The 14,872-nt window shown below is 41.0% G+C and overlaps 1 protein-coding gene across 1 annotated transcript in view; it reads left to right on the top strand.

Moving 5' to 3' along the window:
- eys (eyes shut homolog) overlaps nt 1–14,872 on the top strand; it is a 155,534-nt gene that overhangs the window by 44,584 nt on the left and 96,078 nt on the right. The window contains exons 20-23 of the mRNA XM_061086984.1: nt 106–303; nt 1,993–2,114; nt 6,604–6,725; nt 8,125–8,384. Coding sequence (XP_060942967.1) covers nt 106–303; nt 1,993–2,114; nt 6,604–6,725; nt 8,125–8,384 — 702 coding nt within the window. The remainder of the gene's footprint in view (nt 1–105; nt 304–1,992; nt 2,115–6,603; nt 6,726–8,124; nt 8,385–14,872) is intronic.

The following is a 14,872-nucleotide window of genomic DNA, read 5'->3' as shown; positions in this document are numbered from 1 at the left end:
CCCACCTCAAAACTGTTTTATTCCTCTGTGTATCTGCTAGAAAGTGAGGTGAAGATTATTTCTTAAATTCTTTTTTGAAATGTGCGTTTCTTTGCCTCGCTCCAGGACATAATTGTGAGTTCTTACCCTGTGAGGCCAGTAATCCCTGCGAGAACGGGGCGGTGTGTGTGGAGGAGTTGGATCAGGACCATTTCCCTTCGGGATTCCGCTGTCACTGTCGCCGGGGCTTCACTGGCCCCCGCTGTGAAATCAATGTGGATGAGTGCAGCTCGAGCCCCTGCTTTCACGGCTTCTGCTATGATGGTATGAAACGGACGATCTCGCCACCGTGCTTAATGACAGACACTGGAGATGGAAGCAAAGTTCCATTCTCACGCACGCACACACATGCACACACACACACACACACACACACACACACACACACACACACACACACACACACACGGTGGATATGTCAGATTTTGTTGACAGGCAGTTTTCAATTGGGTCACCACTGCAGCTAATAAGGTTGTTATGAGAGTGGAGTTATTCCATCTGATGTGAGGATCTAGGACATTACCTGCTGGTCCAGGCTTGATTAGTTTCCTAACACGACGGAAGAAAGGAAATCAATTATGCATTATTGTTGTCTTTTAATTTAAATAATGGATGATAAATTACTAAATCAATATAATCGAGAATATAGAATATATACAATTACGTTTTTTGTAGATATCCAGTAAGATTTTTAAAATTGTTGATATTTAATTAAATTTAAAACTTCATTGATCAAAAAGATAATTTTCATATATATTTATATATTATTAAATATGAAAGACAAAAGCTGAATGCTGCACAAATTCCACTATGGTATTTTTTTATATTCTGAAGTAAATACTTCAGCAGTAGTCACTTTGGCTGTAGCAGTCACCTTCCAGCCTTTGTTTGCATTCCTGACATCCTTCCAGTGTCGTTTCGAAAGGCTCATGCCGGAACCCAAACAGTGATGGCAGTGGATCGCTGTCTGAGAGCATCCTATCATTCGCCCTGCTCCAGATGAGCTCGGCCAGCTGTCCCGACTAATCTCGAGTGCGGCCAGTTCGCCTCAGGTTAGCAAGGCAGGCCTCGAGGACCTATTGGCCGGTGCTCGGCAGCAGCCAGCCAGCCACCGGGGAGAGCACTGCATAGCCACAGTGGCTGAGATGAGTAATGCTGCTGCCACACAGGACCTAAAGCATTTAATGAGAGTAATAGCAGCTACACGCACCAAGACAGAGTGACAGCATAGATTACGTGGTAAATCTGTGGGATAATGAAGAATCCTGGGACCCTGACTGGGGAAGTAATAAATTCACTCCTGTAAGAAGTGCAATTACCTCTGTCACTGGCTGCCTGTACACCAGTGTTGTGTTAGAGCAACAGAATGATGCATCCCTCTTTAACGTCATCAATAATTAAACAGAGGAAGGAATGCATGATTAGATGTGGGAGATTCAAACTTCTGATGGAAGAAGAAATTGGCACATTTGTAACATCTGAATAAAGAATGGCCTTAAGTGGACTCTCTCCTCTGTTGTGCTCCTTTTTTATTTTTTTCTCCCCCCGGCTCAATGGCCCTGTGTGTTGAGAGCTGGGGAAACAAATGATGAGGCTTTTGAGGCTTTCATTGAGAAAGAGTGGCACAGACGACGGACAGGAAAGCGGGGGGGACTCTGTGGCCGTCTGGCAGACAGGTTCATTTAAAGATGGTTAGTGTGTCCAGCTCTGTCAGAGTGATGGCAGGGAGGCGGTGCCCGTCACATAGATTTAGCGAGAGCAGGTTTGACTGATACAGCAGAAGACATTTAATTTAACGGCTTTATCCATTAAAAAAAGTGAATCACAGTGGGTGATTATCCTTTATGTTCGTAATCAGCATTTACCTGCGTTGAGATGTGGGGCCTACTGAGAGTTGAGTCGAATGGATTTATGATGCAAGGTGCTGTAACTGTCCCACTGATCTTCTTTCAGTCGTGGACGGCTTTTACTGCCTCTGCAGTCCTGGCTACGCCGGGCGGAGGTGTGAGCAAGACATCGACGACTGCGTGAACAGTTTGTGCAGCACCAAGTCTGTTTGCAAGGACCTCCATCTGGTGAGTAGACACAGTTTTGGTTTGGCAGCATAAAACCAGTGATATAATGGCCTTTTGAAAGGCTTTAAAATAACCCAGTTAGTAACTCATTGAATAGTTTTTCATAAAATATTGACGGGCCCGAATCACACCAGGTACCGCTGCCCATTACTTTTGATGACTGTCATGCAGTTAATGTTTAGAGCGTTCCTGCTGCAGTAAAATACAAACAACTGCACAATAACACGGATACTGGTGCATCATTAAAAAGAATAAAATATGCCGATATCACTCTGGGGTGTACTGAGGGGAAACAACAAGCAGGTGTGTGTACAGGTGTGTATCTGGCACATTTGCATCTGGTCTTATCTGGAGATTTGGCCAGCATAAGGAGACGCTGCTATGTTTAAAGTTTCAGGTGTCTGGGTGTACTAAGGTAAAGACAGAGACGGTCCAACCAACGCACTTCATTATCCCCTAATAGACAAATTATGGCAATTATGACAATTGCACCAATTACGTCTTTTGGGCTTGACATTTTAATGTGCAAAAAAATTACATAAAGTCAACTTGGAGAGAAAAACACAGGAGTTAACAATGGGCATATTAAATGTAAAATGCAAAATCTTAAATTTAACCCATCTTTTGAGCAGAAAGTCTGCATTTTAGCTTCCATTGATTAGTAATTACACATCTTTACAAGGTTTTAGTCTGTCAGATAAACATGCAGATATAGATGGATACATATGACAAGCATCATATATAGCATAATTGATACTTGAGGATAGAGATTTTCGATACCAACACCAGCATCTCACGTCCATAAACTATATTGGTTTCACCCAGATAAAACTGGGTGAAACCAATATAGTTTCTTTTCCTACGAATAACATCTTCTTCTCCACTTCAAAACACCCACAAGTAAAACGGAGTCTTGAAACCATATGAAAGACTTCAGCTTCGAGGGGTGTTATGTTTTGCTACATTTCCTCTATTCCTTTTAGTTATGGTTGTTAAATTAGATAATGAAAGAAGTTCTGTTATTATATTAATAATATAATACATTTTATTTATACAGCACCTTTCATACATAAAATACAGCTCAACGTGCTTTACACTTAAATCAAAGACATGAAATAAGAACACGTTGGCAATAAAACAAAGACCCAGGATTTAACAAAAAAACATAAAACTAGCAAAAGGTATAAAAATAAATAAAAAAATTAATAGAATAAAGACAGTGCTGTTAAAAAAAGAAAATACAGAAAAAGATTATTCTGTGTTATTCATTCCCTGTAGGTATTTTTCGGTTTTAACCTGAGGCAAGCATGATCATTTCCATACAGGGTTAGAAGCATACACTGTGAAAACACATTATTCACAAGTTTCTTTTCAAATACACAGGTATTCACACAGTACTTATCGGTACTTGACAGATCCAGGTATCAGAATCGGTCTGGGGAACATTTCTACATTATGTTAAATTTGTGTGTAGGCATTAAGTGACATTACATTCTGTTAGCCCCTCTACTGAATGTTTTCCATTTCTGGTGCCGTTCCCAGCGATGTGAAGCGTGTGTAGGCACGGACAGGGAATTTAGGACGCCTCTGACGAACGGCACAGAAATCGGCCACTCGTAGAACACTGTTTGTCTTCTTTCCAAAAAAAAAAAAAATGCAGCACATTTACAGCACATTTTATCAGCCACAGTTTACGTCGTCCTCGTCAATGCAGCTGAGTTTGAATTGGATTTCATTGGTTGGATATTTAGAATAAACAGCGTTGTGCGTTTGCCTCAGAGCTGCAAGGTCAGTTGATTCTTTGAGTTGATTTTCTGAATGACTTCTTCAGAGTACAGGTTTTCTGTTTATACCGACACGCACACTTGGGCTTAAAAGAGCATTTTTTAGGGTTTTGTTTTTTCAAGGCGCAGCTCGACTTCTCTAGTTATTCAAGTGTTTTTTAAGCCAATAACATTGATCTGTTGCAGCTGCAAAAAGGCCCAGGGAGCTGCAAGCTGCTCACAAACTGTGCAATGAGTACCAGGGGCCCTTTCTTCCAACAGATGCTTTTTGGCTAACAGATTGCAGCAGTGAAACAGATGTGACATAGATAAAGTCATTGGGTTTTTTATTTTTATTCAGACAAAGACAAATAACTTCTAGTTTGTAGTTCACACTCTAATGTTCAGGTATAAAACAAGTGTTTGCTCTTGGAAATTAGTGCGTTTTGCATGTGAGAGGGTGAGATATATTTATTAACAAATCTTTGTGAGGCCTGTAGGGGCCAAAGGATAAGAAGCTAGAAAGATACATTTATTCTCACATGTGTAACAGAACCTCTCATGGGTCATTTATATAAAGTTTCAAACTATAAACTTTCACAATTTTGGTTTGAGCTCTCATCTTGTGGCATTGGCCCTCCTCTATAGCAACAGCTTAATGATGATGTGTATTTTACCTAACAACTCAACTCTTGTCAAGAAGGATGTAGCCACATTCAGGTTTGCTAAATCATGCATTGGTATTTCAACATGTTGTAATTAAATAAAGTTTTCCTGAAACTAGGTTTTCAGGTATGGCAACAAAACAAACTTTTGTCTGTCAATTGTAACTTTTGAGGAAACCAGAGGCAAACTATGAAAGCTTTCACACCTTCTTTGGTACTTTTCAGTTTAGTCCAAACCAAAATTACAGGTGTTACCGTGCCTCAGACAACCGTCTGAACCAACAAACCAAAATATAGTGCAGCCAAAGGAGGTGATCTTGACCTGGGTCAAACTGAACCACGATTCTGTTCATTAGAGGTGGAAGAAGAAAAAGAAGTAGAAAGAGAAGCATCTCACAGGATTGCTTGTTGTCTAATGTTTGAGGGTTGTTCACTGGGACCTAATACCGATAAAATATAACAGTGGCAACAAAATTCATTTCATCCTTTCAAATGGAGAGACTATTTATTTCTTTGGGTAAGTAAAGCAAAGCAAAAATTTCAGACTCGCCAGCTACAGACAAATCAATGACAAGTAGGCAGATACAGCCCACGTAGGTGAGTCTTTAGTTTGCATCGTGAAACCATGAACTGGACTTTCAGCTGTGAAAACTTCCCAACATACTTTTTGGTGATTACCAAGACGCATTGATTTCAAGAATGTGCCCCTGAGCACTTTCAGAATAACTTTAGAAGAATATGTTCCTTTTTTCTCCATATAATATGAAATAAAGTCCTGTTCAGAACACTTCAGCATCATTTTGTCTAAGATAAACAATCTGCTCTAAATCCAAAGACAAAAGGATGCTGCAGAGGAAAGGGATATTGTGTGATCAGAGGCTACTGATGTCATTTCAACCATTGTTCTGTACTTGCACTTTTCTCACCGTCAACCTCAGCTTTTAGTTTTATTCAAATAGGGTCAGTTTTTGGAAACTCATTCACACTACAGTCCTGTTTACAGTGCAGCTATTCCTCTCTCTGAACACTGTCCCACCGAGCTTTACCTTATTCTGGAGGATGGTGGTCCCTCAAGGTGACTTAGCAGCAACAAAAATTTGATTATGTTCTATTGCCAGGGGTAAGGAATCTGGAGTCTCCTGGAGGTATCTAATTTATCAAGAGATGACGGCGTTTCCCCCCCCACAGCCACCATAGGGCCCCACTGTGTACAAATTATATCAGACAAAGTTTAACGGCTCCCCTCCAGTGTAGGAAGTACAGATTAGCATGGGTTCAACCAGCAGCAGCCAAGGACCTTTCAGAAGGAATGCTCATTGAGGAGTCCTGAAAAGCCCTTAACCATGCAACTGTCCTCATCCTGTATGCAAAGACTTAAACTGGTACTTTGGAAAGTAATAGACAACAGACCATTTATCTCTGGTGTCGAGAGTTATTGGCATAACACAGACTGCAGTGATGAAATAAAGGACGTGACCTGCACAGTGTTTTGAAAGATTAGCAAAAGCAGGAGCTGTATATAAATACACATAGAACGTTCAAAATGTATAGTAGAACTAACACATTCACTGGCTTTTTCCTGACATATGCTTAATTACATGTGAAATAAATATGCAGTGGTAATATTGCAGGATTGATTAGAAAGGCTTGTACCATGTTGGCATGCTATCCAGAGTGGGGGTGGTAGGAGTAGGAATACATCTGCATAGTAGTAATGCGGAAATTGAAGACAAACACTACTCCACAGTTTAAACAGATTTTACACTTGAAAGATCTTTTTGTGTGTGGGTGGTTTTATTCTGCAGACTTTTTCAAAGAAATTTATGATAAATGTTTTCAAGAATATCAAGTGTTGCTCCATTTATTCTCTGAGGCAACAGGTATAAATAAGTAAACAGGTAAGAGGCAGAATGCTCCATAACAACTCAATTAGCAGCTTCCATACGCAAAGTATATAGATAGTGTTTTTTATTGCTATTAAAAATACTAGACACTACCTTAAATGACTGTCCCTCTATTTCAGTGTCAATCTTTGCTTCCCTTCTTCTGCTCATATTGCAGAGCTATGAGTGCATGTGCCATTCCGGCTGGGAGGGGCAGCACTGCCAACAAGAAATAGATGAATGTTTGTCACGGCCCTGCAAAAACAACGCCACCTGCACGGATCTCCTCAACGGCTACAAGTAGGTGCGCGAGCCGGGCTCCAGGGCACCGTCCTTGCGAGGTGCACTTGATAAATGCAGGTAAAAAAGAAGCTGTTTCGGAGAGAAGGCAATGTGTCCTTCCACTGGCAGCGGAGATAATGAATTGCAGATGGCAGGTAAAACAAATGAGTCAATCAATTGCTCACAGCATGAAAGGTTTCAGGGGATCCGTGACTCATTGGAGGGAAAATCTGGTGTATATGCTTCAGCTAATGCCCACTCGCCGGACACCCGCTGGGGAGGACTTAAAACTGCTTCAGGTGGAAAAGTCGGGGCGGGAGGGGGGGTGGGTGGAGAGGAATGTGAGGTGGAGTGGTTGATAGTGCTCAGGCACTCACTGCCACCAAGTGGAATAGTCTATCTGCTTGAAGAGGAGATACTTAAGACTCACACACACACTCTCTCTCTCTCTCTCTCTCTCACTCTCACTCTCACTCTCACTCTCACTCTCACTCTCACTCTCTCTCTCGTTCATACAGCGGACACGAATCAGCCCCCCCCGCCCCACCTCCTATGTGACCCAGATCTGATTGTTTATTGCCAGTGTGAACAGCACAAATCACACAGAATCGGATCTTTTCAAATCAGATTTGGGCCACTTCCATATGTCGTCCGAAATCAGATACAGATCCGATTTTTTCTTTAAAACACGACTTCATTCTGAACAGCCGTGTGAACCGGCATTGAAACGGAATTCAATGGGTATTTTAAGTTACTCCAGGTCGTCATTCTTCTTGTTCATATCCATACACAACGTGCTGTGTGTGACGTCACATCAGGGCCATAACCAGTTCACATTTAAGTCTGGTACTTGCCACATTTGAGAGGATAATGTGAACAGCTATATAACAAAATCTGATCTAGAACAAAATCTGAATTGAGCACTGAGGCTTGCAGGGTGAACTCAGTGTCTGTTCCTCTTCCTCTCTGTGTCTGTGTCTAGCATGCATTCATTTCCATTTAATCCCCTCTCAATGCTCTAACCTAGCGTGTCCTACATTCAGCTGTCCAGAATTAGAAGCCGCTCTGACCACTGGTACAAATAACCTGTACATTCCCCCCGCTCCCTCTCACACAAAGATCCTGGAGCTGCATGTCGATTCCTGTATACTATCACAGTGTCCTTGCACTCGGACAAATGTGACATGTGGATGGTTTGAATTGGGAGAAGGATATGCCATGTGGTAGAATATCTGAAGCACCCCCTCCAGTGCTGCTGTTTTATCTATTTTTAGTGTCACGGTCTCAGAGAGAATGTGACACCCCCTAACCCTGAGAAAACTACTGAATATGTTTGTTTATTTATTTAGGGATTCATTTCAAATTGTGCCCAAAAAGCACCTCTGCAGTGCCGTATCTCCTCTGCTGTGTATCCAAGGTGTTTGTGCTCACCGGGCTGGACAGGTGTGGACTGTGCGGAGGATGTGAATGAGTGTGATTCCGGGCCCTGTCTAAATGGAGCTCAGTGTCAGGAGTCAGACATACCTGGGGAGTTCTCCTGCACCTGTCCCCCCTTCTTCAGTGGCCCCTTGTGCAACGAGCCTTATGACCCCTGCGACCCCCTCCACAGTCCGTGCCGGCACGACTCCACCTGCCTGACACGCTCCAATGGAACAGCCTCCTGCAGATGCCCAGCTGGTGAGTGAACACACCGCCACAGCTTCCTGCTCCCGCTGCTTATACTGTATAGTGCTTTCTGTTTTAGCCCACTTTCAAGTGTATAACTGCACCGTTTTTCCTCAATAGCTCGCTGTATATGGATGGCACTTTGAAAAAATTACAGCGAAAACACACAATTGAAAAATTACCAGTTAAACATACACACCGTAGATCAGGGTTTTTTCGCAAGATGAGAAATGTCCCTGTCACAGTTAAGTGTGCATCATTTGTATCTCTTCTCTGAAACGTATGAGGTTCTCCAAAAAGTTACTTTATCAACCGAGACGATGAATGGTGTTTTCTCGTGCATTAATCACGTGTTGAACTGTCCTCCTGACGCTGAATAAATGTTAACCATATAATAGTAACAGGGTTTTTCCTGCACTCAAATTAGGCGGGGGTGGTACTAAACCAGCAGAGGGAGGGGGCGGATGTGCCTCGCAATTCTCTATGCAGAATCAACCCTGCAGGTTTTCCTACAGGGATGATTTAAATTGACTGATTCATACAACAAATGAGATCAGGGGTTCAATCATCCTGTCTCTGGTCATTGGCTGGTCATGGGTTAAAGAGGGTAGGATGCATTCTTGATACTGTCCTTGGAAAGTCAGCTGCTACTGTGCTGATAACTGAACAATGTGCAATTACTTTGTACTATATTTGTAATGTTTTTATTTTTAGTATAGAAACAGTGCCTTTTCAAAATCTAGCCTTCTAATCATTTCAGTGCAGTATGTAATATTAGGTGAAAGGGATCTATGGGCAGAATTCAAATATAAAATAATCCTATTGATGTTTTCACTGGTGTGTTTCATCTAAATTGTGACTCTCTACGGAGACCACCATGTTTTGTACAGGCGTCCAAACTGGACAAACTAAACACCTTTTTGGTGTTTGGATTTTTTATGTTAAAATATTGTGCATTGCGTAGTGCATGTTATTAAATATATTAACACACATTGATTGTTAAAATTGCACAATTCTATGAATCCAAATTAAACTGATTATCCCTTTCCAGTTTCCACCTTTTCTTTTAAAACTAAGCACACAGGTAACACCAACAACAGTCAATTGTTTTTTATATTTTGAGCTTTTGAATTTGAGGCCATACCTGCCAAAGGATTTCCTTACACACAAAACCTGATTTTACTGAACCTCTGTATTGTGTTTGAGTTCATTCCTGCTGTCTTGGGATGAACCATGTGCAAAATTTGCTATTGAAAGATTATAATTTGATGCTTCACTGAGGTGAACTCAAAATTAAGTCTCTGACAATGGATCAAAAAGTTTTAACAGTGGGAGAGATTAGGAACCAATCGCTGGAAATAACAAGACCTTTTTCAGCAAATTTGATTTCTTCGGTGTCTGTTCATATGCTCAGCTTGTGCATGAATATCCATATTTTACCAAATTAATGTTTAATATAGCTTGGATTGTGGGTTTCTCTTGACTGACTAAATGCATCTGTCTCTTGTGACCAAAACTTCAGTTGGAATCCATAGTAGCATATGAACGCTACATATGAAAGCAACAGTGGGTGGTAAAGATTAAATCTAATTCCTGCAAATTTAAAATCCTTAAATGTTTCCCTCTTTTAGATATTTAGCACACATGCTCATAAATTACTCACACACACACACACACACACACACATCTGAAATGCATGTATCTGTTTCATCATGTTACGTTCACAAGCTCTGTCAGCTCATGAATAAAGCAACATGTTCATAACGGAACAGGGAAATTGACCACTTACTTAGTTAAAATGACCTGTTGGAATGTTTATCAGTAAGCTCAAGAGCAAATATGAGGGATAGAGTGTTTTTAACATTCTGATTAGTGTTCAGGTCAAGAAGCTATAGGGTTGTGCTGTAACTAATGCTTCTATCAGCACAGAGATGAAAAGATGTTGCCGGATATAAATAGAGCGGGTGAGTTAGTTTCAGAAGGCTTCCTTGGAGAGGAATAGGAAATTAGGTGCTGGCTGCATACATTACACCGAGAGCTTTGCGTGGGCTTGGTCGTTTTCACTTCACACAATGATTGTGACTCACTACTCTCTATTGTTATTCACCATAAATCCATCCTACATAGCTCGTACTCAACAAACACAGTGCTGTTATACAACCAATGGCTTTGTCCCAAGTTACAATTTTACAGACTTGTGTTATTTACCATTCACTGTAGGTTATTTGTCAAGGAAATTGTGTAGGCCTTACATTATTCCCAGGCCTAATTAAATTAGAATTTGTCTGCCTGGGTCTGCCAGATTTACCGCCGTAAGCAAATCTCATCCCACACACTCAAGATGGACACAGCACAGTGAATGCTACCAAGGTTGATTTGTTGAAAAGTCAACACCAAATACCCCTTTTTCCCTGTGACTTTCAGTTGTTTGTATTTGCTGGTTTGCAAGTTGTGTGGAAGACCTGCAGGGTACTTAAATGAAACAAATTACGAAGAGGGAGCTTGTGTATTTATTTGACCTTCAATCATGTCTCAGGGAAAGACCTGAATTGTGTGATTGCTGCAAAAAAAACCAATATATACTCAAAACAAGCTTGTGAGCCCAGTTTAACTACATTAAAATCCAGTATCTAAAATCCCAAATGTTGCATGATACACATTTCCACTGCAGCTAACTCAGAAAGCCCGACAGCATGTGCTCTTACACATGCACACAGTTGGACATTGTTACAGCTGCACCATTGTAAAAACATGCCTCAGGGTAGATGGTGTAATTGAGGTGCAGTAGTAGCATGATGTTGGCACCCTTTCCTGTTTTTAAGACATGGTGTTGAATCATTTAAACAATATAGATGTGTGTTGAGTTAGACATGGATTCTCAGTCATCCAGGATTGAGTTCTCCAAGCAGACTTGAATCTAGGGCAACACAGGGAAGCAGTGGTTGTTGAACCCCCCTTCTGAGTTTCTCCGATACATACTACAAATATGAGATTGCTTCTATTATTCCTTTCCTCACCCCCATTGTGTTCTTGCTCTTGTTGGATCTTGTGGCTGTTCTTACAAAGGTTTCTGCGAATGCAGCCACAAGGTTTAAGTGCATCCTTCAGTTTTGTTTGCAACATTTCTTGGGGCATGGGCACTTGTTGACAAACTATGCAGGGCTCTTATATCTCCCAGCTTATGTTCCAATTGTTGGTGGAATCCGGGTGAAGATGCTGCTCCCCTGTGTTTTGGAACCTGTACACTCAAAAATAGAGGCTCCTGTCTTTGTCAGTGTGTAACGATTAGTCCACTGAAGCCAAGCTATGGTTCCTGACGTCCAATTAATGTATTCCAATGAGGCCTCATCCCCATCTGTGAACCAGTGGCTCTGTGCTGTTGCTCTTTGGAGTTCAGGGCACTGCTTTCTACTTGTTTGAAGTAGTGGTTGACCACGGACCTACTGGTGAGCTCATGGCACAAGCAGGCTTATGTCTAACTCCCCCCCCCACACACACACACACAAACACACACACACACATCCCATTTTGATGTAGATACATGGTGTTCAGCATTATGGTCTGAGCTGAGGTTCGTTCTATAATTAAGGATTTAGTGGTATATAGCTCTCAGTGGTTTCTGGTTTCCTGCGCCACCATAGTTGGGATGCATGTAAACAATGGAGTCACATCATAGGACATCATGGTTACAACCTGGCCAGGTTCAATCCTCTAACCTTATTCATAAAGCCCCTGGAGTTTGGAGTTATTAAGTGGTACCAATAGAGCTAAGATTGTACCTGCACATGCTTGAGATGGATTCACCAGGATACAATTGAGGTTATGGTTAAGGGTTTTCTTCTTATTTAGCTGTTGTATACACTCTATGGAGCTTTTCCTTGTAAACACTGATTAGTGGCATTGAGCAGTATTATTCCATTGTGTTTAGAACCACTGTACATCAACCTGTATTTACCGGTAGCAAGCTGAAAACTTTTTGCTCAGTGTGATTGCAGCCTTCCATCCTTGGATGGTGAGTGATAAAGAAAAATAATTCTGCACAAATGTTTGATAGAAGATGGCTGAATTTCTTATTGGTGTTCATAGTGGGGAATAAAGGAATAACCTCAAAGAGCTTCTGTTGTTCTTACTTGAATATGAGTTTATTACAACAAAGATCTGTGGACAGAGAAGATTCTTCCTCTTAACACACATGCGAACAGTCAAACCAAACAGCTTGAGATACAACAGAAGTAGTATGCATCAAACGTGGGAACAGATGATCAGGATTGCTATTATCTTCTTGAGAATGGAGACTGTCTCACGGCACAACTTATCACAAGGTCTCACAATGCCAAAGACAGAATGGCAATTTGGCATAAAACTTGAAGGGTCTTCTTCTTCTAGCTTCCAGAGGCCTCGCCATCCAGAGCTCTCAACCTCAATATGAACATTGTAGAAAAATGTGTTTGTCACACATTCCCTGACATTAAGGGGTTGCTTTTGTGTTGGGAAAAGGCAACCAATACCTTTAACCTGAGCTGTTCTGCCCCCCGTTTCCATCAAGTACATTTATATCATAGCTGATTCTGTTACTCAGAGGTCAACAGTTGTTAAAAACAGTGAAGTGAAAGAAGAGTTTAATCGTTTGGCAAGGACATCGTTCTCTGGCCAGGTAGATTCTTTACCTATCTGGGAATTATCTCTTCTTTGCCTCCAAATAGGTTCTTCTGTGTTCTTGCTGGGTCATGATATTAGGGTTTGGAATCTCTCTGTTTGACTGTCCTTGCAACTATCTTGCGCTGAGATAGCTTTGCTTTATCAATTAAATCGATGACCTTCCTCACGACTGCACTAAGAAGATGAAAATGTTTCTGTAGTGAACAGTCAATGTTTTCATTCAAACATTCAGCAGCCTCCCTCTCTCATTCAGTAGCTGTTTCTGTTCCTTTTCTAAGATCAAATCAGCGATAGGTGGTTTATGTAGTCTGCTCTTTTCCTAGTTGTTCTGTCATACTCATGTACCATTCTGAGGGTGCCAACTCTAAAATGCAGTGTAAGATGTCTCAAATTCTCACTCATCAAGATTAAGGTTATCCAAAGTGGAAGGTCATTAGTACTGCCAACCACTCACTGCAGGGGCTTATACAAACTGATATTAAAATGTTTATATTAGAGCTTGAACAATCATCTGGGTCGACAGTTTAATGGATAATGTCCCATCCAAAGTTTCTTAAACACAAATGTAGGTGATATCTATCAAAATTATATAATGTATTGTATGTGAATGTAAAAAAATTAGCAAAGGCCAATATAGTCATGTACATTTTTTTTACATACACACAAACCAAGAAACAAACTGACATGGATGAAAGCATCATCTAAAATGGTAATATGCTTATTGTACAATACAGTTGTAGTTGTACCAAGGAGGGAAATAATACCTCACAATACTTACTTTTACTATTATTTGTCAATTGCTTTAAATCGTTTTTTCGATATTCTATTATCTATGTTTCTGGTCTTGTGCTGAGATTCTTCAGAGGAAATAGTATCTTGTGTGAAAATACCCAGGAGACAATAATAATAACTTTAAAAGTGGATGGCCACTGTCACATTTTTATGGCAAGTCTTAAGCCAATATCTAGTTTTTTCTTTTATAAAAGATAAGCTCTTCAGCAGTGAGTTTAATGATCAGCTTTCTCTTTCAGGAAAGACTCAATAAATATACGGTCATCGGTTTCCCAAAAGAGTTCAATAGACTATAATATAGTGTCACAAAAAGGGTGATGTGATAGTTTAAGTGTTCACAGGAACTAAAAGGCAGCTTTTTGGGGGGTGCCCACTGGGAGTGAGCATTAAAGTGGTTTGTAAAACACAGACACAATGGAAATGAGTTTTGTCTACAAAGGTTTACTGTGAGAACCTGGAGGCCAGAATGAAACCAGAGCCAGATGAAAGCATCTTCTGAAAATAGAAGGGAAGTAGTTATCCTCAGCTGATTGTAGACGACTCCTTGAGGAAGTTTCTGTTCTTCCGAGCAGTGACTCTCCGCTGTGGCTGTGGCCAGGAGGCCCAGTCATCAGGCCTGACCAGCACAGATGTTCCACTTTCCCCTTAATGAGGAGCCTCAGCAGGGAGTGCCAGGGCTGATAGAAGAGCAACCTGAAAATGGAAGAGTCGGGGCAGAGGTTGGGGCGAAGGTTACCGGCCGACAACCACAACAAATGAAACAAACATGCATTGCATCACTCAACACACATTATGGCAGAGTATTAGGTCATTCTGAGCTCTGCACGCAATCTATAGGCGGGGGTGTCCTTGCTCACTTTGCTGCAGTTTGCATAGACACCGGTTTGTAAACTGTAACGTTTATTTCAGCTAATACTCTAACCAAAAATGTAAACATGTAGGTCAATCTAGAATTTGAATGCAATACAACAAAGATGTCAACATATTTTTTGAAAGGATATAGCATATAATTGTATTTTCTGCACAATTCACCCTGTTTCAGAAAGTAA

The sequence above is a fragment of the Limanda limanda genome, chromosome 15, assembly GCF_963576545.1.
Source record: "Limanda limanda chromosome 15, fLimLim1.1, whole genome shotgun sequence".
Taxonomy (NCBI): Eukaryota; Metazoa; Chordata; class Actinopteri; order Pleuronectiformes; family Pleuronectidae; genus Limanda; species Limanda limanda.
The sequence above is the reverse complement of the archived record's forward strand: the minus strand, read 5'-3'. Positions and strand labels throughout refer to the sequence as shown.